General features: G+C 44.7%; 2 protein-coding genes across 3 annotated transcripts; both read right to left on the bottom strand.

The window, feature by feature from the left end:
• Positions 1-4,271: 4,271 nt before the first annotated feature.
• LOC1278880 (protein O-mannosyltransferase 1) lies at positions 4,272-7,685 on the bottom strand. Its single transcript, XM_318526.5, has 4 exons — positions 7,095-7,685; positions 6,861-7,026; positions 6,168-6,303; positions 4,272-6,096 (listed from the first exon to the last, which is right to left on the bottom strand). Exons 1-4 carry the CDS (start codon positions 7,439-7,441, stop codon positions 4,352-4,354), a joined length of 2,394 nt encoding a protein of 797 aa, XP_318526.5. The 5' UTR covers positions 7,442-7,685; the 3' UTR covers positions 4,272-4,351.
• Positions 7,686-20,645: 12,960 nt separating this feature from the next.
• LOC3291167 (protein obstructor-E) lies at positions 20,646-21,234 on the bottom strand. Of its 2 annotated transcripts, none has more exons than XM_061654596.1 (2): positions 21,124-21,234; positions 20,646-21,051 (listed from the first exon to the last, which is right to left on the bottom strand). In XM_061654596.1, exons 1-2 carry the CDS (start codon positions 21,128-21,130, stop codon positions 20,663-20,665), a joined length of 396 nt encoding a protein of 131 aa, XP_061510580.1. In that variant the 5' UTR covers positions 21,131-21,234; the 3' UTR covers positions 20,646-20,662. The 2 variants fall into 2 exon arrangements, with proteins under 2 accessions (XP_061510580.1, XP_554263.2); XM_554263.2 differs by having other exon boundaries at positions 21,121-21,229.
• Positions 21,235-23,950: the final 2,716 nt, after the last annotated feature.

Genomic DNA, 23,950 nt, shown 5'->3' with positions numbered 1-23,950 from the left:
CATGACAAGTGAAACCACCTGTCGCAATCAATACAAGTTATCAATTTCCCTATCTCATCTGGGTTCGTGCATAATTTGCAGTGCCCATTCGGATTTTTTTTAAAATCGTATTCCATCTTGAACTCACCGTGGTTCAGATCCGCTTCAGCAGGGTCAACTCCTATTCGGCTGGTCAGGGACGGCTGGATCGGGAGTGATGTCTTCACTGCTGCTTGTTGGTCTTCTCAGGATTACAATACGATGTCTTCCGTATTACGTGCCGGTTGCCCTCAAACCGAGAACGATGGTTGCCTCAACCGGAACGATGTTTTCTTAGCCGTGGGTCGGCGGTCATACACACGACGGTCATACACACGATGGATACACTCGTCACAATTAATTTCTTCAATTTGCTCTTCCTACGTTGCACTGCGTCGGATGCCTTATGCAATATTTAGCTCGCGGCACACGTGTTTCGTTATACGTTTCGTCGGAGTTAACGTCCGATACATGCGACCCACGCGTTTTACGATAACTGTTTGTTTTTGTTTTTTTTTTTTTTTTTCAACTGGCGCTAAACTGACGGTTTCATGTTGCGTTGCGAGAACGGATGCACCTTTCGAAGCTCGCGACGTACACGTATTGGTCACCTTTTTCACTAGTTCAGCATTTGCCTTATACGTTGGCAGTATCGAGTTCACTTTCGATTGCGTCACTTCACTAACGGTAATGACCGCGTTCTATTCACTGTTGTGTCGTTGCACTTACAGTTCTTTTGCACTCACTCACCGCCGAGGCGCTTCTCGGGTTTTGCTTCGTCGAGCTCGCGGCATACGCGTATTGGTCACCTTTTCACTAGTTCAGCATTTGCCTTATACGTTGGCAGTATCGAGTTCACTTTCGATTGCGTCACTTCACTAGCGGTAATGACCGCGTTCTATTCACTGTTGTGTCGTTGCACTTACAGTTCTTTTGCACTCACTCACCGCCGAGGCGCTTCTCGGGTTTTGCTTCGTCGAGCAACTGGTGCGTGGCCCTTCTTCCTGGGCTGGCTGTCGTAGATCGGCTACGCCGGATCGTCGTCCGTCGCCGTTGTTTCACTATCACAACCCTGCTTGGGTTGCTGTGGGGTCTATTCACGCCTCTACGGGCTTGTTACTACTTCGGGTTTTTATTTCCCGATTTATTTGACTACTTTCCGAACCATTGGTTGATGCGTCCTCTCTGGAGCCACCATTTGTCGCGCACACGAAAGTGTCTTTCGGAGCAGCAGCTTAAGACAGGCACAGTACACGCCGACTTAAGCACAATAATGAACGCACCAACTGGTTCTTGGCAAGTAATCCTTCATTAATTTATTCAATTGATTTTATACTCTAAAAATGCTGACCGTCGTCGATCAGCATATTCTTCTTAATCTATTCTTCTTAGCCTATTTTTCCATTTAATCGTTAAACCAGCGCGCATCGCTGGCGCGTTGCATAACATAGCTAGTCAGCATTTATTGACCTAGCAACGCTTTGTTTTTTAAGCCTAAATTGTCGTCAGCGACAATTCCCTTTTTATACTTCTAAATAAAGAAGTAAATCAGAAATATGTTGCAAAGCATATGAAATATTGATGCAAAATCAAAAAGCTTACAAGTTTAATCGGCTTTTTTAAATTTCGTATGGATTAAATTACACTTACTTACTTACTTATCCGGCGCTACAACCGCTTTGCGGTCTTGGCCTGCCTCAGGAGTGTCCAAAACCGCTCACGGTTCTTCGTCTGCCAGTCTGTTATCCCGGCCTTAATGGCGGACGCCTCTACGCCATCTTGCCACCTCAATTTGGGCCTACCACGCCTCTTCTGTCCTTGTGGACGGCCTAAAAAGACTTTACGGGATTAATACGCTGTACGACAGTGAGGTCGCCGTACATCTCGTGTAGCTCGTCATTATAGCGGCTCCTCCATTGTCCTTCCACACATACGGGGCCAAGTATCCTTCTGAGCATCTTCCTCTCAAACGCGGCTAAGAGGCTTCGTCAGCTATGGACAGTGTCCATGTCTCAGAGGCGTATGTGAGTACTGGTGCTATATAGGTACTATATAGTCCCAGCTTCGTCCGTCGCAACAGGTTCTTTGAGGTGAACAGATTTTTTAGGCTGTAGAATGACCGGTTGGCAGCCAGCATCCTTGCGCGCAACTCAGCTTCCATGCTATTGTCGTTGCTGACCTATGACCCAAGATAGGTGAATTGTGGGACGACTTCAAAAGTGCGTTCACCTATCTGCACGTCACGCCTACGTAGATTCTGATTGTTTGTTGGTAGGCCCGCTGATGTTGCCACCATCAGTTTGGTCTTTGCCTCGTTTATCTGCAATCCGAGGCTCTCTGCCGCCTGCTCGATCCCTTGGTAGGCTTCTGCTACACAGGAGAGCCGCAGACCAATGATGTCTATATCATCAGCGTATGCCAGGATCTGGGTTGACTTATAGAAGATGGTTCCCGTAATCTCCACCCTCGAGTCACGGATGGCCCTCTCTAGCGCCAGGTTGAATAAGAGACAAGCAAGCCCGTCCCCCTGGCGCAGACCTTTGGTGGTAGCAAAAGGTCCTGAGAGTTTTCCATCCACCCTCACATGGCATGTGACGTTGGTCATAGTCATTCTAACTAGCCTTATCAGTTTGGCCGGGATTCCAAATGAGCTCATGGCGTCGTACAGTTTTACCCTGGCTATGCTATCATATGCGGCTTTGAAGTCAATGAAGAGATGGTATGTGTCGTGTCTGTATTCAGCCATCTTCTCCAAGATGTGCCGCATGGTGAAGATCTGATCAGTGGTTGATTTTCCGTTTCGGAATCCTCTTTGATAGTTTCCGACTATCTCTTCGACGTGCGGGACAAGGCGATCCTGAAGGATCAGGGATAATATTTTATAGGCGGTATTCAACACCGTAATACCCCTGTAATTGTTGCAGTCCAACCTGTCTCCCTTCTTGTATATGGGGTAGATGATGCCGAGATTCCAATCACAAGGCATCGATTCGCTATCCCACACCTCAGTAACGATTTGATGAATCTCGTTTTCTAGTGTTGCGCCTCCATTCTTGACCAGTTCAGCTGCAATTCCGTCGGTTCCGGGTGCCTTGTTATTTTTCAACCGACGGATAACCTTTTGTGTTTCTTCTATGCTAGGTGGCAGTAGCATGACATTATCTGCTAGTGGCGCTTCTAGCTGTTCGTTAAACTGGTCGTTGAATAATTCATCAAAGTACTGAGGCCACCGCGAGGGGACCTCTGGCTGGTTACTGACCAGATCTCCATCCTTGTTGCGACAGCAGGTAACCTTAAGTACAACGTTATTTCGGTGACCTGTTATCGCTTGGTAAAACTTTCGTGTCGGTCCGTACGCCTCTCCCCAAACGACCAAAACGCGATGAAAGGGTAAAACTATGGACCTGAGATGGGGCCCTATCTCAGTACCCATACTGGTACCCAAAGGCAGACAATTTTGGACTTATTTTTTGAGAGAGAGCAAAAAGCTAATTGCTCCTCCCTCTCTCCCACTTCTCTCTCGAATTTCATTTGTATGAGTTCTAGGAGAAGAGGAAAAGGGAGGAGATGTAGCAAGTGAATTGAATATGATTTAATGATGAGGAGAGGGGGGGGGACGACACATTCACCATCACACCATCACACCGCCAATATCGAAAATTTGATATTTGCCGGTGGTGTTCGAGGTATCGGCGTTCCGTGTGGACCACGGATGCTAAATGAAAATGATATGTATATTTTCGTACAGTATCTCATTGTCACGAAACCTTACAAATGTTACTGTGCGGTCGAATCAGGAATCGCGCATTGAATCGATCGAAGAAGGGAGTACAAACGAAGGGTTAGAAGAGAAGGCACAGAGAAAAACGCTGCACATTCACGCATACATTCTTACAGCAGCAGGCAATTCGCGAGAACATGAAAACGGGAGAGTATATTTCAACGCTCGCGAATGAGTGCAAGCAGGTGCAGTATAGAAAATAGAGCAAGACAGCCGAGTTTTTGTTCAAGCTAGGTCCAAAATGTCTCATTGGGTTGAAGTTCTCCTATGTTGTGTAGTTATTCTAGTAACTATAGAACCGGTATGAACAAACCGGTTCTAACGCTAACGGTTTAACGCTAACGGTCACCTTTCCCCGATCAACAAGTGCAATATGATCTAAACCAAACAGTTACAATTCCCAAGTTTTCCTTCAAAAATCCTTGTTTTGTGATATTTAGTGGGAGAGTTAACATAGACAAAGACACGATCGTTAAAAAGACGGCTAGGGTAACAATATATTTTCGCAACGAAAATGGAGTATTATTAGTACTATAACTGTTAAACAAGAGCCTAAGGCTTGTGGACGATCAAATCCCATGTATCTTTCAGACGCAGATCCAATACATCGTCTGCCGAAAGAGCGGTAGTTCCATAGCACAGCACACTATATCGCTGGAAGAAGTACAGCACACCGGAAAACCAGGCTACAACGATTGCCCGGAAGATACCGATCACCAATGTCGACTGCTTCACAAACTTCCTCAACGCCAGCTGACAGTGATCGACGACAAAGCAGAGCAACATCACCTTAAACAGCAGCGCCGGCAGATAGTTGTACAGAAAGAGCGTGCGCTCCATGAAGAAGTACGGCAGATAGTGAATGAGGTATCCTGCAAGGAAAATCTCACCACCCAGTCGGAATTGATCCCACTCAACTGGTTCCAGGTCGTATATCTCACGCCTTCTACGAATCAGATAAAACACCAAGAACGCCACGTACAGCACGATCGCCATCGTAGCCGAGTACCAGATGACAAGGTTGCCGAGCAGATGGACCTGCGCGTTCGAGTCGCCATCGATCCAGTAAGCAATGCCCTTATCCATCAGGGGCCACTCGTGCGGCTCGGACGAGTACATGTGGCTCTCCAGCTTGTCCGCGTGCAGCAACATCTTCAGCTGCAGCTCGGAGAACTTGTTCCAGAACGACAGCTTCGTCGGCTCGGTCGGTATCATCTCGGTGGCAAGCAGTTTGTTCAGCACGTCCTTCTTGTCTTTGTGCTGCGTGTAGCGGTGCTCCTCCACGTTCCAGATCGTGTCGATCGTCTGCTGGCGCCGATCGGCCGCCACCTCGAACTGATTGTAGCCCCAGTCTGGGAGCTGTTCGCCGGTGTACTTGAGTGCGGCGGTTGTGTTTACGTGTACCAGCCGCACCTGGGAGGTGATGGCGTGCCACTTGTTCTTGGACTCTTTGCCGTTGAGTAGCTCTACGCGCCAGAGCAGGTTGGCTGGCATCGAGATGTTATAGTCGATGTAGCACGACACTTCCTGACAGAGTGGAGACATCGGTGAGGCAACGTCGTGCGAGTTTAGCGCACGACTCGTAACACCATGCACCAGTTGTATCACATCCCCGTGCTCGATGTAGTCGGGTTCATCGTCTACCATCAGGCTGTCCTTGTTCGGGCGCTTCACGATCCACCAGTTGTTGACGTCCTTAAAGCCGTAACACGTTACCTGCTGCTGGTGGCTCGAGCCGCGACCATCCTTGTACTTGATTGGGTAGACGTGCGTGTGCGAGTGCAGCCAGCAGACGCGCCCGTGCGTGTGCTTGAGCGTGATCTGTGAGCCGTGCTGTACGCGCAGTGGCTGTCCCTTCGTGATCGATGCTAAACCACCCTCCAGCGATGCCTGGAAAGCGCTAGTCATGACGTTATCGTGCGGTCCTGCCTTGTACAGTGTGGCGAAGTGCAGATAGAAGCAGCCGATGTACACGGCGAGCGATACGCCCAGTATGAGCAGGGATTTGGTGATCACTTTCAGCAGGATGGAAGCGTTCGAACGGCGACGATCGGGTAGCTCCATCCAGACGTGTCGTCCGATGATGTACATCGCCAACAGGTAGCTGTAGAAGCCGACAAACTTCACACAAACGGCTGCAGTTAGTGAGGCGGACGCAATCGTGCCCAGTGTCCACCAGCGGGCGGAGAATGGGTGGGCTTGGAGGAACTTCAGCACGGTCAGGATTCCTAACGCCGCGAAGAAGAGCAGCATCGATTCCATCAGAATAAAGCGAGAGTGAGTCAAGAGGGCATTGTCTGGAACGGAAAGGATCATTTGTGAGAAATCTGGACCACAAGATCTTGCTGATTGGCAGCGTTTCAAGTACCTAGAATGATAAGAAGTCCACCAAGAATGCTGACACCTTGACCGAGCTTAACCTGGCGTAGAATCGAGTAGACGATCGGTGCCAGTAGACTTCCACATAATGCCGGAACGAAGCGTAGCGCAAGGATAGGAACGGACTGAAAAGAGATTTATTGAAGATTGAAAAGATGATTAATGGTGCTGCTTAGACCTTGAGATTCTCTCCATTCCTCTCTAATATTCGCACACTTCAAACGATCGTGATCTTTGTCCTGCAAACATTGACACTGACATTTAGCCAAACATCAGAAACGAACGAAAGCAATCATCACTTCCAATGAACTTTCATCCGGGACTCGATCAAACATTACTGAAACTTTGCCATCCGCACCAAACACAAGCATTGCAAGGTGAGCGAGATTTGTTAAAATCTACTGTAAACAGTATGCACGTAACCCGAGATGCGTCTTCACTTTCATCTTCACTGATTGAAGAAGGTAGGAGGAGCAGCAGCATGAGATTAAGCTCCCCACCGCGCCCTTTTTCGATGGAATAGCGAAGGTTATGGTTTTAGCCCGCAAACCAGTTCCACAGACGGACGCGCGCGCGTTGCTCATTTGTGTCGCCATTGTGTGTGCGTTGCGCTGTCGCAAAACTGGTTCTCATACCTAAGCTTGACGAATTTTCCAATGATTCCACGCCACGTTATGCTTACCGCATCATATTCGCTGCCGATCTTTGGAAACTCGAAGCTTCCACTATATCCGACTGCTCCGGCAGCGCCTGCAATCATCAACTTCCCCAGCGGAGGATGCTGATCGAAGTAGAAGGTGTTTTTGAGGTACAGCGAGACGAACTTTCCGAAATGTATCTCATCGAAGCTGGAAAACAGATTGCTTTGTTAGGCACACCATCATCGATCTTGAAAGAAAACACTTTTCACACTTACACAACACCGCGTGGGTGTGTGATGCGATAGAACCGTGTCAGGAACGAGAGCAAAAACAGACCCACCGTAGCAGCATTGAACTGCAGGCGAATGGAAATGCTGAAACGATCGTCCACTTCCTCGAAAGCGCCATTCCGTTCGCTGATTGCTTCCGCAGGTGAGCGTTTCTCGGGTTCGTCGCTTTTCAGCTTGTGATGTCTTTCGTTCACAGCCGTCTCCATCGAGGGCGATCGTTGCTCGTTCACGGTGGCGCTTTCTTCACTACCTTTCTGTGCCTTTTTCTGTGCCTTACGACTACGCACTGCGGTTGTGGTCGTGTCCGTAGCTTCACTCACTGGTGTTTCCATCGTGTGGAGTGGATTACCCTACGCTACGACGCAAGGGTAGCAAATGCCACGACATTTAAGCGCACGAACGGTGAAGCTGCTCGTCTGCTTTACGCAACTGGTTGCTTGTGCGTTGAAGTTTTGGTAACTGATGATGATGATGATCTCTGGTGGCTTCTTCAGCTGCTTGAATCTGCTGCCAGCAGCAACAACACAGCACCAACACTGCAACGATCGCGCACGAATGAAAGTGAATTGCAGTGGGTTCGTTTCGTGGTGGGAGGAACCCGAACGAACACTTCAGATATCTGTCAAACTCAAAAGAAACCGCACAATGGTGAAGTTAATAAAGGTTTTCACTTTTACATTATTTTATTGTTGGGCTGGCGAGTGCATTAAACAATTTTAAAAAATAATATCACTAATAATATCTTTAAGAGGAGAGCAATATTACTAATAATAAATGGATAATTAAAGTATTTGGAGCTATAAAATAATTGAACAATTTCATGAAAAATTATTAAAATACAGGTTGAGCATAAATGCTTCCTGTAACATGAAAACCAACCCTTAATTCTGTTGCAATAAATTCAACAACTCAAGGTGTAAGCAATATTGCCTACATTGAGGCGTTTGGCTCGATCTGAAAGTGATCTACTGAATGATATAATTTCATGAAATCAACTATATTTAGGCTTTTCATACATTTCACCGTGGGAGTTATGATCTTACAAATATTTAAAATAAATTACAGACTTTCAAAATAACCCTTTCTTAATTTTTATTTCGATTAGATTAGATTGTATTAGATAGAATCGAGATCAGCTCGGTTATCCGTGCTCCTACCCTTAATCTGTGTACCCCCGGATGAAACACGATCATCGCTCTAACCAGCAAATCATTTAAAACACACCTACACTTACACACCTGTAGAGGCACGTATACCTGTGCAGGGTTCGTCGCTTGATCGAGGTTTAGAGTCTTGCTTAATTTTAACTTGATTTGTTCCACAAAATCAGCACTAACTAGAAACAAAAGTATCAACACATGTTTTATGTCATGAAAATAAATCGAATTAAAATATCGAATTAAAATCGAATTGAAAATAAATCGAACCTGATCTTCGGTTTGCCCCCGAAATCAACCCCTGCGATACCAACACACTCACCCTTCCGGATGGACGTTTGTGTGCGCCTAGAAAGTTCAACTCCCTTGCCAAAGCGACGAACGTCTCTCGCACACAACCCCACGAGACCTGCGGGGATGATGCGTGGTGCCTCCGTACGGCTGCAGGTCCGAGATCATTTGTTTCGTTTCGAGTGTTCGGTTCGCTCGCGTCCGGAGCTACTGCTTCTCGTGCTTCATACGGTGCTGGAAAGGTGTTGTGATTGTCATTGTTTCAAAATATGTGTTCGATGTGTGATCATGTGCCTTAAAATAGCTCAGCACGTAAGTGCATATCCGGTGACGATACTGTGAAAATCTGACTTCACGCGTGTATAAGTGATTTTGTGAGCAGAAAGAGGATGCAACGGTGCTCAAAGTAAGCAACGATCACGCGCGCCAGATCGCACTGTGTGAGTGTGTGTGTGTGTTATTTGCAAAGCAAATATGAACGTGAAAATAGTGCGTGGTGTGGATTTTTAATGTATGCTAGCACTTTTCCATTCCTCCCCCTAAACAAAACACAACCCTCAATCCCTTCAGTAGAGGTTTTTTTTTGTGCGGAAACGTCAACCTTTTGTCGCAGAAATCCACCCCGACCGTACGTGTGGGTGAGAGACAGAGCGAAGGTGAGCACGATCGCTGATCGGTGTGTGTTGTTGTTTTGTTGCTAGCCGTTCCGATGGTGTTTCTCTACCACCCCCCTTTCTATGCTCTGTGTGTGTTGAAGCAGATTTGAAGAATGTGAAATTTGTGAAAGGAATTTCCCTTTTTTTAACGTCGACAGAAAAGCGACTGGCGACGAATATGTTCGCTGGTCGTACGATCGGTGATTTGTGTTGTAAGGGGGAAGGGGATTGGCTGTTTATTTTTTGCCACCACCCTCTCCTTTCTGAAACGAGTGTTTGTGTGTGTGCGCCTGCGAAGAATAATGTTTAATGTATGGTCCATTCCACGCAACAGAATTGTGATGGTGCTGCTCGAAGCGAACAATAGCACCACAGAACAGGCTTGTCCTATGTTGGTATTTCCATTCTCCTTCAGTCTATAGCTGTGACTGTTTTCTGTGTGTTTGTGTGTGTGTGTGTGTGTGTGTGTGTGTGCGTCTGACTCTGTGATTCGTGTGGACGTGCCTCACGGCATTGCCACTGCCGAGGGTTGGAAAGAATGAAAATATGCAAATCGTTCAAGGCGCTGCCCCGCCAGACAGACCATGCGATGTGTAAGACGGCGCGGGCGGGGTGTTGTTTCAAAGTCGCATAATTTGTATGATCGCTCGTGCTCTTGCAATGCCCCACAACAGAGTGTGTGTGTATGTGTTCATCATGTTTTATCAATACGCGCCTTAGCTTCACGTGTATACGTGATTTTTTTTTGCTTGCTGTTGATTTAAGGAAATGCATTCTTCGGCACCGTCTGGCTCGACGTTTAATAAGTCATTATCTAATGCACAACCCCACAATGCTGGTAGACCTTAGGCAGCAACGGTGAGCTCTTCGGCTCTTCATTATATCATCGCCGAATCGATGCATCGTGTACCACACGTTCACAGCGCAGTAAGCACGGCGTTTTTTTGTTTAGAAGACCCGCATAGAAAGAGCTGAACGGTCGCAACGGCTGGAAACCCGATTTACGCTTACGGCACAGGATGGAGCGAGGGGAAATCAAATAACAAATAGCCGAGCAAAGAACGATTTGATTGCAAAACGGTTCTAGAAGTTTGTTAAATAATTGCTTAAACAGTTATTTAATAAAATAAAGAAGCCTTTTTTGCGGGGGTAAAAATATTTACACGTTAAACGAAACATTTATTTTGAATAATACAAACAGTCAAGCAAAAGGTTGATAAAAAGTGTTACTCAACCCCCGTTTGAACAGGCCCGGATTGAGGTAAACGTTCTAAAAACGACACACCACGAGATGAGGATGATGGAGGGTCGAACCGGAGTCGGTGTTCACCTGACCTCAATATGATTGTGCTTCTCGGCACATGGGGCCGAGCTGCTTAATAACCGTTTGCTCAACACACCAGCACACTGTAGAGGCTGGCAGACGGGGTGGCGCTGGAGAGGAGAACTTATTGTCAACTTGCAAACTGGGGCACGTTTTCGTCTGACGATAGGGGACAACCTCGCTGCCACGAGGCGAGTGACAAGCTGAGTGGGAAATAGCAAGATGTTTAGGAAGAGTTTGCGTTTTTTTGTAACTATAAATATTGTTAAGCGAACAAAATTACTTATACGACACTGGATACCCCTACCAAGTCAAAAAAGCGTTACCTTGTAGCAACATCTAAACGTCAAGCGCTAGCGCGACACGCTTAGGAAATATTGTGCCTACCCCTTGGATGTGCCTTCAGGCGGCCCTCCTGACGTAACGTTCGTTCTTCTGCTGATGCGAGCCTCCCCTCGCACACTGCAGTTTGTCACTTGCAATTAACCACCCTCTCCCCGCCCGCCGTTCGATGGGGTGTTGCATCAATACCGCCATGGATCGAACGATTTGCCCCGCGGGGCCTTCGTTCGTCTTAAAACCTGTCCTCCCCCCGAGGGAAGAGAGCAATTTTAATCGCTCACCCGCAAGATGGACCCCGAAGATGGGTTAGGAAATGATTTGATCATGATGTTACCATTTCCAAGCGAAACTTGATTCAGCAAGCGAACCGAGTTAAACCCGCCCGGCCAGTGCCAACTTGCATGCATTGGAATGTTGACATCATGCTGGGATTAAAAGATGCTTCTGACTCCCTCACCCCACTGAGTTTGGCCGGGGGTTTTTAGTGTGATCGTGACGTGCCGCCGCTTATCTGGCGCTGTTGCTTCGTGCCACGGGGGGGAAAAACAATGTCACTTGGGTAGTCAATTTGGCACGTTCAGCCAGGTGTGTTTGGGGAGGATGGTGTTGTTGTGGCACACACTGTATGTGGCTAGATGATACGGGTCTGGGTAGCTTAATTTATACTATTTGAAGTTTGTTTGTTTTTTTTTTTCTTTACTGCTAGCAATTGTTTGTTGCTCGATCGAGCGAAACTGTTTTGCGTCTTTGTAAAGACGCTGCAATGCGGAAATTCATTCACGAAGCACTCGTAAACATTAATTGAATAAAAAAAAGAAGACGGAACTAGTTGAGCTGGTCGAATGGATGACGTCGCGCGTGTCCGAATTGTTGTTGAACTCTGATTTGTACAAAAAGATCTTTTGATGATTGGCGCGTTCGTCGCTGTTCCTGTCAAATGAGAATAAGGTTACTGATCGTTTGCATATCTGTTGATTATGGTTGCTCTCTTCGTGGTTACAGTAATGGTCGGGAATATTGCTATTGCCCATGGCTCTGTACATAGTTTAACAATTTGTCTGCTCTTGTACATTGATCTGGGCCTCATATCATCAGCAAAAGAAAGTACAAACTGTGCAGTGTTTTCTAATAATTATACTCTTCTTATTTTAGACATTTTAGTCATTATGCTAACGTTTGCATTGACAAAATAGGACTTTTTTCGGCAGTTAAAAAACTAAGCGAGATAATTTCGTTCCATGAACATCCTTTGAAAGTTAATAATTATTCAAGTTTACATGCAAAATCTATTACCTTGCGAGCTGCCTGTCGTTAGTTATTCGGAATTTTCTCTATGGCGATCGATGAAATGCGTGTAGGCATGTTTTAAGATATATCTTCGATTTTTATCAATTCCTCCTCAGTTTTCGTCATGTTTATCCATAAAAAATCGTTGGGAAAAAATCGTGGCTACTGGTGGATGTTGTATCGAAATTCCTCCGAAATTCGCCTGAAATGGTCGCAATGAGTTTTGGCGCCATTGCTTGCCGCTGCGAAGCCAGTGGAAGTGGTTTCTGCTTCCTGATATGTTTGTTCATGTTTACCAGGTTCTATTTCATTGTTTGGCAGGTTACATCGAGCTCCCGGTCAAACGAATGTAGCGAAGTAGAGACTTTTCCCTTTGGATTTTCCGCATCTTTTGGAGCTTCTAGTCGCTCAGGGACTAGAAACTAGGCTTTCTTTTGATGCTTTAATTGTTGTCTAATAGCGCCAAGATGTTGTAGATGCTGGAATAGTCTTATACGATTTCCACAAACTACCACACGAAGTTCATTTTAGACGCTACGGAGTGCTATTTTTTGATCAGGCACACTTCTGAACGAAGTTGCTTCACTTTTTTTGCCATCACGGTTAGAGTTTGACTGATAGAGCTGTCAAAATTTGTCTGGTGTCTCATAGGATACTAATTTTGAAAGTGAAATTAAAGTTTTGTTAGTGCGGGAACACGAACTCATGAAGAACCGACAATTTTTGTCCATTTATTTAATGCAAACGTTTCTTATAAAAATTGAATGAAGAGTCATGTTAAAGAATTGCATTTGTCCTTTGATTCCTTGTAAGTAAATAAGATTAAAACATTTAACAGAAAGTCTGAAAATTAAACTAAAGAAAATAATTTTAAATTGATTAGTTTTTTCCTACCACTACCTTATCCTAAACAGTAAAAAAGTAACAAAAAATAAAAAAGTAAAGAAAAAAAGCATGAAAGAAGAATAGAAAAGAAAAGAAGAAAATGATAAAAAGTTCAGAATACTAAGAAAAGTAGAGAAAATGTTTATCATAATGTATCATGTTTTGCGTAACTTTCTCATCACCATTATCATCTTCTCTACCCGTTTCAGGTGTACGCTTCTGCTTAGCCCAAGATGGTGCTAACTCGCTTCATGCCGTAAACAAACACGGACAAAAAGCTTGACACGATAACCAAGACTGCCACTCCGTCCACTTCGGCTGGGTCTAGCGCCAATAGCATGCCAACAGCATGCCAGCATAATCAATAGGCAAAACCACAATTACACTACAAAAACCATCACCGAAACAGCGCTCATCGTGTGCTAACAAATCGTGCACAGCCGTAAACCGTACACCCAGCAGTAAAGAGAGTTTGTTGTTCAATCATCTCGCCTGCTCGCTCCCTAGCCCGCGTCACTTGATTCCCGCAAGTACTACGCGCAGTTGGGAGAAATTTTCCCAAACCCCACACGAAGCGCGCGCCAGGGCAGGAGGAGGAGAAAAATATTACGCACCCGTCCCTACCCCTAAAGTGAAAGGAGAGCGCAGGGGAGGACGGGGGGAGGGAACATGAGAGTAATGTAAGACGAGGGAAAACCCCCTTTCGCAAGTACATGCTGCCACAAAATCATCCGACAAAATAGCCAGCGAAAGCCGATCGAGCGTTGGAGATTTTCGATCCTCACGACGGTTCCGTTCCACTGGTACGACGCTCGTTGCAAACTATTCACTTGTACGTGTGTGTGTGCGGCTTTTCGGAGTGTGTGCCGGTGAAAAGTGAAAATTTCGATATCGAATCTGTCTCGCCCGGTGTACAACTGCGTGCTGTACAAGATCGCGTTCCGCCCGGAGCAGGCAGCCTGTGCAGTCTCGGATGCAAGTGGTTGGCCTGCCTTCAAATGGTTGTTACCAGTTTTTGCTGCTCTTGTGTGTACTGGCAAGCTTAGTTTCGGTGCTCATAAGCGAATTGTTGTGGTCTCTGAGTGCGCGTGTGTGTGTGTGTAACAGGGTGTGCCGTGCAAAAGGAAAATTAGTTAATGCACACAGGCTCCACGGTATGAGCCACCGATGCGGCCGTACGAATCTCATTGTGAAGGAAATGTGAAAGTGCAGCCGCCCCCCGTCTATGGTGCTGGATTTATTACGAATCACTTTAAAGTCTTCAAGTACGAGTGCTCTTGTTTGTGTGTCCGTGTGTGTGTGTTGGTGAAAAAAGAAGAAAAAACAACCTTACGGTGAAGGTCTTTGGTGCAAAATTCGAAGCCTCACGGTGCACATCCTTCGGCGCTTGGTCGTGCGTGGTGAAGAACGGTCTCGAGCATAGCAGCACACCCAGTCACACCGGTTGCGCGTGCATTCTGCTGGGCCGTAGTATGGATTGCCGTTCCGGCGTACCGTGCCGTCGACCCGATCGGATACAATGAGCAACGGCACGGCGGCGAGCGGCACTGGCGGCGATGCGGACAGTTTGGTATGATATTCCTTGTTTCCTTCTAGCGTTCTTGTTAGTATTTAAGGATATTAAACAACAGCGTAGCATGGGTTATTGATAAAGTGAAGAATGTTAATGATATGTTGTTCACTCTTTTGGGACTTTTTTACCTGTTTTGAATAACTTCTAGTTCTGAAAATTGAAGCTGGTCATGAGGTTTAGCTTTCAATTGCCTAATTTCAGGCGCAGTTGTTGTGTCATACGAGAATCATTACGAGAGATTCTTCTTCTTCTTATTATAACTAACATTTTTGGATCTTTTATTTGTATTTTGAGGTTTCAGAGAGTAATTTGATATAAATTTTAGGTCGAAATGATCGAAAGTTTGATACTTACATGAAGAATGACATGCTGTTATTCAACAGTGATATGCAATCATTTTTTATTACTGGCGAGGTGCTCTGTGACTAAAAATTCATTTGCAAAGAGGCTCTGACATGCAAAACGTTGCTTAAAATTGAGTTACAGCGTGAAAATAACACCCAACAACCTCCAGAACCAATTTTGCACCGCCGACCATTTTGCCGCACACTTGCGTTCTCTCGCAGATTTTGGGAAAGGGTAGTAACGTTCCCAAATAGACACAGTTACTATCTAAGCTTCGGACCTCCTTCCTCTCCTTCCACCCCTGCCAAAAGTACCTTCCCAAATCAACGTGTCACTCTCCGGGTCGTTGCGCCTTTTCGACAACCGTGTGAACCTTGGGCCCGATTGTTGTGCGTTTGCTGGCGCCGTGGGATGCGTTCCGCAGAGTGCGAGACGTTTTAACATTTTACGATGCCCAATCGAAAGCAGATCGGGTTGCTTCTTCTTCTACTAAAGATCTTTTTTTTGTGTACCCGAACCTCCTTCCTTGGACAAAGGTGCTGAAAGTCTGACCGCACGCGAAACGGGGTCGCACATCAGCCCCAGTCCGGGCCCAATGGTGATTACTTTTTTGGAGCTAGCCGCGGGACGGATATGGAACAACATATCAAGAGAAAAAAGAGATGCAGGGGGATAGCAAAATGTTAGTAATCTCTCACCAGGTTGGCGGCCCAGTTTGCCAGTTTTGTGTTGTTTTTTTTTGGAGGAATGAAAAATGAAGATGCTAAAGAAAAGTGCGGCAGAGGAAATGGGTAGAGAAATGATCCGTTTAAAAGATGAAACCGAGCGGGCTCAGTTCTCACCGTGAAATAAAACAAAAAACAGCATGGTGACGAAAATTTGGAACAACAGTATTGTCCACTGCGGTGTGAATGGCGTGAGGTTATCCAAGCACTGGCCTAAAATAATGCTTCTCATGGCCTACTGCCGCAAAGTGCAGAAGTCAAAGCTCAATCCCTTTTTGTAGTGTTTAAAGCGTTTGCATTTGAGATGCAACTGAATTGAAAATTATGTTGATCTTTTTGGACAAAATGAATTTAGATACAAAATGTATTGTATGAAGCAGTTGAATAAACTCAAAGTATTTCAAGAACTAAATTAGCATTGATCGTTGATTGGGATTCAATGCTTAAGACTGAATAGAAATCGTTGTTTCATAGCACTGATCTCTACAAAGTACGCAAACATGGAATGCAAAAGCTTTCTAACCTAACCTAACCTAACAATTTCCCTTGAAATGCCAACATTTCTTAGAATTTTTGCAACATACTCTCTAAATCCAAATGAATCTAACCCGCTCTAAATGGCACCGAACGCTTCGGCATTTGGCCCACACCCGCGATGGTGTGTACCTTTGGCACAAAGCGCCTTCTGCACGAGGGGTGCCACACCGTGCGTCTTCATTTTCGGTACAAACCGAAAGCGAGAAGCCGAGGTGCGATTGTGTTGCGCGAGAGGTTACCGCATTCCAGCACACCGACGGCGTACACCCTTTTGCCGTGCATTCGCATTCGATCGAAACGGCCAACAGCGACTGACCTACATCGGGAAGCGAGCAACAGCAACAAAAAATTGCCACTGAACGCTGGTGAAGCGTAAAGAAAGTCAAGGTGAGAGAGTCTTTCGGGGCGGCCCCGGTTCTCAGGCGATGCTTCTTAACCGAAAAAGATTGAAGTATGGTAAGCTTGGTGATATTGTGATTGGATTTGTACAAGTCTATAAAATATAGCCTTAATTTATAAAAATAATACTATATCAAAAAGACGATAAACTTCTGTAATAGATTGAAATTACTGTTAGGCACTTCGTTGCCACCTTTAAGCTGCCTAAGCGCTGTATTAGAGTAGCTTTGGCACGGGGAGTGACATTTTCATCGAAACGCCTCAGCTAATAAGACCGTTTTGCCCGTGGGTTCATTGCCTTTAAGTGTGTGTTTGTTTCCTCATCGGTGTGTGTGGGAATGCAACCTTACAAAATGTTGCATTTATTACCCGGGACGCAGCTTTTGCTCAATCCCATTCATATTCGATGAATGTGAACCAGCAAATGAATAAAAAAGCAAAAAAAAAAACAAAACGCTGTATAAAAATGATTGCAAAATGTCATCAATCGTAGGCGGCTAATGGTAGAACGGGAGGGAGAGTGAGTGGTTGGTACTGGCTTTTTGGCTTGTGGCCCTCTCTTGCAATGAAACTGAAAGCTTCACCCTACTGTGACACCTCACCGTGTACTTGTTAGCCTTCATGGAATGATACGATTATTTTTTTAAAGTCAAGTGCGTGCAAAGAAAAAAGTCTATTCGATTCAATTTCATCACAAGTCGCGTCGTACTTCCAGATTGTATGAGTTTTATTAGAGGAGAAAAAAAAGGAATTAAAAAACGCCCTTGTCAGCGAATAAAAATAGAAGTCAGCGCAAGACCACTCATTACCTCGGACCTCGGGTATTTTGCCTCGGTTGTCTGAATTTAATCCACATCGCATATGTAGCATTCGTTTCACTTTCTAATGCTACCGATACAGTCCCTATTAATGGCCTTGGAATGTTGACGATCCCCACCCGCAACCGGGGTGGTTTTCATTCCAGGGCGCAAACACACACAGCTCATGATTGGAATAGACGAAATTGTCGAATCGATTGCACTGCTGCCCTGGGTAAGGTGGCAGCAGTAGCAGCAGCACGGACCTGTACTTCCCTTCGATTCGACCAGTGAAAGTGTTTGGCCAGAGTGATAGGAAACATGCCATGCTCGCTATGCGCACTTTTGTGTACTCTATCCAAACGTCCAGCCCAACAGGTGGTGGCTGCCAGTTTTGTTGGCCGTTTGATGCATATTTGATATTTGGCGCACTTTAAACGTTTTGCCACATTTGCCACGCGCTCGCGGGGGAAAGTTGTTCATTATGCAAAATGGTATGCTACGGGGTTGCTCGTTAATGAAACGAGCTTTCAATTTTTAATTGCATACCGCTGCATGGATCATAATGAGTTGGGGATGTTCGTGGGAACTACTGGGCCAATGTCGTTGAAAGGTGATCGAACCTCGAATAAAGAATATAAATGTCTTAGAATGAAAGGAAATGAAATGACGATGAAAAGTAAACAAGATACATGAAAAAAGCACGAAAAACATAACAACTTAACTGAAAACTCAGTTCAACATATTTCAGAGGCGATATGGGTTAAAATATTCAGTTGAGATAAAAAAAGAAAAAAAGGCTGAATATAAATAAACTGCAACTGCCATTTTGTAAAAAAAAGAAAACTAAAAAACAAATCAAGAGGGAATAATGACAAATAGTTAGAAAAAATCGAACAATTTAACGAGCAATGGTAAAAATAGTGGTAATAAAAAAAAATAATGAAAACAATTAAGAAATAACAATAATAACAGCCATGAAAAAAATATTAAAAATTTCAATAATAATAATAATAATAATAATAATAATAATAATAATTTTAATTATTATTATTATTATTACTATTATAATAAAACTTACAACATTGATTAAAACAAACAAGCAAGACTACGTAATGCCAACCATAAAGAACTATAAGTTTGAACAAAAAAGGTGAAAAATATTCAAAAATCTAACCGCAAGGCCAGACGAGATGCAATATACAGGCGTTCCCCGAGTTACGACCCCCTCGAGTTACGACTATTCGCAGATACGACGATTTTGATTTTGACAGTTAAAAGTTGTCATTGGCAAGAAATTGATGTATTTTTTTGAATTTCTGGGCTGATAACCGATATACACACGTTTCCAAAGATTCCACAACTACCCGATCTTGAATATCTACATTGATTACGGCTTTTAAAATATAATTACTACATAATCGAACATTATTTTAAATAAAATATACAATATCATAGATTCCAACTGTTCAACTTCGGTTATAAGCTTTATATTCATAGATATTCGACATACGACTTTTTTGATTTACGCCTTGCTTTGAGACATTTTTTCGTTCCCAAATATAGTCGTGTCTCAGGGGACACCTGTACAGCGAAATGAATTATTTGACAAGCGAAATATTTGACAGGTAAAGCTAAAGGGTTGGGAGAGATACAACATCCGCTTTCGAAAGTCACTTAAAAAGAGAATCTTCTTAAGCGAAACATTTACAAATGGGAAGAAATGATGAGCTGTTTACTGAAAATTAACGAAATACTTGACATTGAAGCTATTTAATGGATTTCGTTTGAATTTTGTACACGTTATTTGTTTACATTGCACCTCAGCTGGTTGCTGTGATGCGTTATCTGACAGATATTTTGCTTGTCAAATAGTTCATTTCGCTGTACATTTCACCTCGTCTGGCCTTGCGGTAAGTTTTACAAAGAAACCCCTATGGCAAAGGTATGAGATGTTTCAAAACTGAGCAATAAATCATACCATACGAAAAAAAGTTGTCTATTTTATCAAATAGATGGAAAAGGGAGCAAAGCAGACCTTCCAAAAATGAAAAAAAGCAACATAAAAACTTCATTCAGCAGCTCTATACGCAGAGATTGAAGTAAAAGAAGTGGAAATTCTTTCCTCCCCTTTACGAAGCTAATCAAAGCCGACCTCCCATTTATTACTCCGTGCATCATAACAAAACATGCCCTTTTTCTCCCGTGCCGTACCATCGAATGTGAAGGCCATCGTGCGCGCACAAACACACACACACACAAGCGCATCGAAACAGGTTCCGATAAACTTTCCCAAAAACCCCCGAATTCCAACAGTAACTGCACCGGAATTCTTTCACCCAAGTAAGCTACACGGGATGGGTATTGGAACGTACCCGTGCGACCGGTAAAAATAGTAATTAAACAAAACCCATGCCACCATCGACTCCGATCCACTTTTGTTATGTTGGAGTGGGTTTCCGACAAACTTACGGCCTGCTATCTGAGAATGGAATCATGGAACTCATATCTTTGAAGGATATACCGTGTGGTGGAGTAGCGAATTCTTTCCAATCTCCTAATCCCTCCACTGTGAGCTTGTGTCCAATCGGTTGGAACCAACGGACCTAACGATTTTCCTTATCATACAAACACACACACCGCGAATAATACCCATCACAATTCCGCATGTGAGCTTCAAAACATGAAGCGCATTATCAACTGTTGAGCAAAGTACCAATCAGTTTAGGTCCGCAAATCGTCCACAGATCCGGTCCCGCGAGAAAATGAACACGGTTTGCGTGTGCTTGGAAGGGAAAGTTCGGACGTGTGTGCGCTGATGTGTTTGTGATGTGAGGGTTTTGGTGGTTAATTTTGACGCCGGACCAACTCCTCTCCCCCTTCCAGCAAAAGTGGCGCCACATCCGGTTCGAGTAAAGCACACCAAAGGTAACGCTACGAGTGACGCATCGAGTTTTGCATGAAGCTCTCTCTCTCTCTCATGGCTTTATTGGTTTTATTTCGCACCCGTTACACTAAATAGCACCGCCACCAATCATCAAAAACAACCTCCATCGAGCACTAGGGATGTTAGGGAATGTCACAAAGACTATAGGTTGGCCACTGATTCTAACGCACTTTGATGTGTTTGAGGAAGGGAAAAAATGAAGTTATTGTCGTATCAGAACATAATTGTTAGCCCGCGCACTGTACTAGCTGATGGAAACAGGTTCCGTTCGTTTGTTTTCGTCGAAGATCAGCAGATCACTTTAGCGCTCAGATCACACTGATGAATTTGGCGATTGAACAGCAGCCCAGTCGGACACGATCGTTCATTCGCCACTCCCTCGAAGCAAAGCACAAACTTCTGGCAGGAGGTTGGATGGGGCAGCGAGACCATGCCCATCGTCGGGCACTCGAAACACTCGGCCACCGTGGACGGCAGACAGGACTGGCGGCTCTCATCGAACCGGAAACCCTGCTGGCAGACACCGTAGTAAGCGATGCCGTCGTAACAGTAGAAGTACGACCGGCAGTCCCGTGGATTAGCCGTCAGATACTGGCCGGTCGGACGGCACGTCGGCTCGGCAGTGATGGCGCTCACGCCCAGCGCCAGGAGCGCGATCCAGACGGTAGATACAGATCCTGGAGAAGATACGAGTTTTGATAAGAAAGAGCGGGTTGTGCCAATTTCCGGAGTGGCGCGATGCACACCACCTTGCATGATGTGGAGACGACCTGATTCACTGCTAGAAAGGTACTAGCACGGAGCAGTCGATCGTCAACTGATTTTATAATGCGTTCTACAGATATCTATTGCTATCGCAAGGGAAGGCACCGGTATGATAAGGTCTGTATCGGCACGCGTGTGGACGCCGTGCTGCACACATCCATCATCGCGTTGCGCCGTGTCCAGTGGATAGACACCGAGCGCTTGACGGGTCTTGGGAGCTTGTTAACTTAGCCCAGGTCCAGTGCCGACATGTTTTAGTAAAACTCATGCTGGACGTGCCCTCCAGACGGGATCACACTCGAAATGATTGATGCAGTTGCCTGAAAAGTGTATCCCTGCCGATCGTTTGGATGGTCGACACCAAGAACAGAACACGTCACTTTCAGGTTGGCTGAACATGCAAGTGGAGTCACTAGCTTGTGATACTTCAAATACGCGAATGAATGAATTCCGTTTACCATTGGTTCCATAAATACTGTCACAATGGTTCCGTCCTTCATGCGTTGTAATCGACATTGCGTTGCGTAGAGTCCGCCTGATTGTGCTTTGCTACTTCTTTTTACGATAAAATCGAAATGATACCAAGCCTGGAGAGCAGCAGAAGAAGGTCCATTAGCAAATTCCGTGAACGCCGAAGGCTCGCTAATGATTTTCAAAATCAGCATTTGATTAGATAAATTTCGATAAAGTACGTTTTGTTTGTTTGTTTGCACGCGTTTTTGTTTGTGCGTGCGGAAAGTTTCGGTACTCCGCTCAAGGGGAAGTCATTTGCCTCGGTCAGTGGTCGGCAAGTACAGTTCGTGATGCAGGGTTTTTGCTGTCCAGATACCTCGTTTAGAAAATCAGTTTACATTTTGCTACTATGTTTATTGACTTGTTTCGTTAAGTAAAACTATTTTAGCTTTACAGATTTAAAAGAATTAGATCAAAGATTTTAGTGACCATCAACCCAGCCAAAGAGAGCTTATTGGGAAGCTGTTTGGGTGTAAATTGATCATCTGTACAAAGCATAAATACTTTGTTCACAATTAACGATTGACAACAATTGGTTGGAAATTAAATAAGTGAGTCTTAAAAGCCATTATTATACTGATGAGTATGATTAACCACTTGACCCACTGACTTCCTGCAGCTCTTCCCAAAGAATAACAACAATCCCATCGGCAAACCGGTACTTATTTTAATCATCACTCGAAAATAAGCTTCTCCAATTACACTTCCCAAGACGCACAAAGGGGAGCTAATTTGACTCCCTCTCTTTCTCTCTATCTCTCTATCTCTAATCGTTATAATTTGTGTTTATATTGATACTACCTCTCTATAGGTGGGTAGATAATTTGTGGACATTCGAGAGTTACTACTCCACAGCCGAAATCGAACAACGAAACCGTACCGGTACAGTGCGGGTATTGTTTGGGCTAAAGCCAGCATCCCTCCACGGGGCAACTCATCCCACACGCGGAGCGGTACGATCGATGAGTAATTGTTGAAACAGCTGGTGCGTTCTAATTACAGTTCCGCCCATTCGCTCTTCATCGTCTGCAAACCCCGAACTGAGAAACAATAACGCGCGTTCAGTACACCACCGAACGTCCCGAAACATCGAAACACCTCCCAAATTTGGGTCACAAAAATATCCAGTGGAAATGTGTTTACAGCGCGCACCGCCAAGGAGGTTGAAATGGATCTACAAATTTTGTGGCTTCGAGCGCAAATGAATCAGCTAGCTCTGCCTACGCTCGATTATGCTGTAGAGCTGTTTTTGGAAAAATTAATTTCAGCAAAGCTAATTGCGCACGGAGCTTTGAAACAGTGGGTTGAAAGTGTGGCTAATGTAGATTGAAAGGAATAGCGACAGTGTGGCTGTGTGACAAGTCGAAGGTTACGAGATCTGACAATCGATTCAATATATAGTCTATAGGCTATAGTCTTTCCCTCCAATTACAGACTTTTGCTCCAACGGAACCATTCAGATCTTGTACCAGATCGCACAGTAAAGCTTAGATGATGTATTCAGTATCTCAATCTACATTGAGATAAACCTACAATATAAGCCCTCGGATAAGTGTTAGTTCCCAAAGATTCTGGATTGATCTATTCAACGACCTAAACGGCATGGAGAATGAATCGGTTCGGTGCTAAGCGGTTTATTTGCCGAACTCGTTATCAAATGCATTGTCGTTATAAACAGATTAACCTATATCTGAACCAAAAAACGACCCATACAATGCCATCGTATTGGTATTTGGTGTGATCTTGTCATAAGATTTGCCTACTTCAATTCTGTCGTCCGATTAGGATAGGCATATGGGTGGTGCATTTGGCGTGGACTTTGTTGTGAATGATTACATTCCTTTTCTGATAAGGATTAATTGGTAAGGTAGCTGGTTTGATCATGCCCATAAATCGGTTCTCATGTAATCAAATTGAGATTACGTTTATTAGTCTCCTCACATTTCATGCGCAAAACATTGCCCTTAGATGCACAGCAACATCACTCAAAACATTAAACTTATCTCCGTCAGAACATCAGCCCTCGCTGTACTACTGCACTTGCTGCACTTCTGCTGCAACCATTCGTGCGAAGAAAGGAATTGTTTTCCTCATCATAACATTAAGTATAGACTAAAAAAACAAAGGTTCATTGACAAAGGGCACACACTAGCACATTCCCGCCAGACTGCACCTTAGAGCTTGAGCTGCACCCATTTGCCGCACAGTACAGTTAGAGCTGTTTCATTGAAACCCACCTAACCGTGACGTCACTGCATCGTCAAGCATAAACGCCCAGTGTGTGTGTCTGTGTACGAC

The sequence above is a fragment of the Anopheles gambiae genome, chromosome 3 (assembly GCF_943734735.2).
Source record: "Anopheles gambiae chromosome 3, idAnoGambNW_F1_1, whole genome shotgun sequence".
Lineage (NCBI taxonomy): Eukaryota > Metazoa > Arthropoda > Insecta > Diptera > Culicidae > Anopheles > Anopheles gambiae.
This window is presented reverse-complemented; position numbering and strand designations above follow the sequence as displayed.

Coding starts and splice junctions, on each gene's coding strand:
- LOC1278880 (XM_318526.5), bottom strand. CDS start 7,441: ATGGAAACACCAGTGAGTGAAGCTACGGACACGACCACAACCGCAGTG. Junction 6,304..6,860: donor TCGGCAGCGAATATGATGCG/GTAAGCATAACG, acceptor ATCTCTTTTCAG/TCCGTTCCTATCCTTGCGCT. Junction 6,097..6,167: donor TGGACTTCTTATCATTCTAG/GTACTTGAAACG, acceptor TTTCCGTTCCAG/ACAATGCCCTCTTGACTCAC.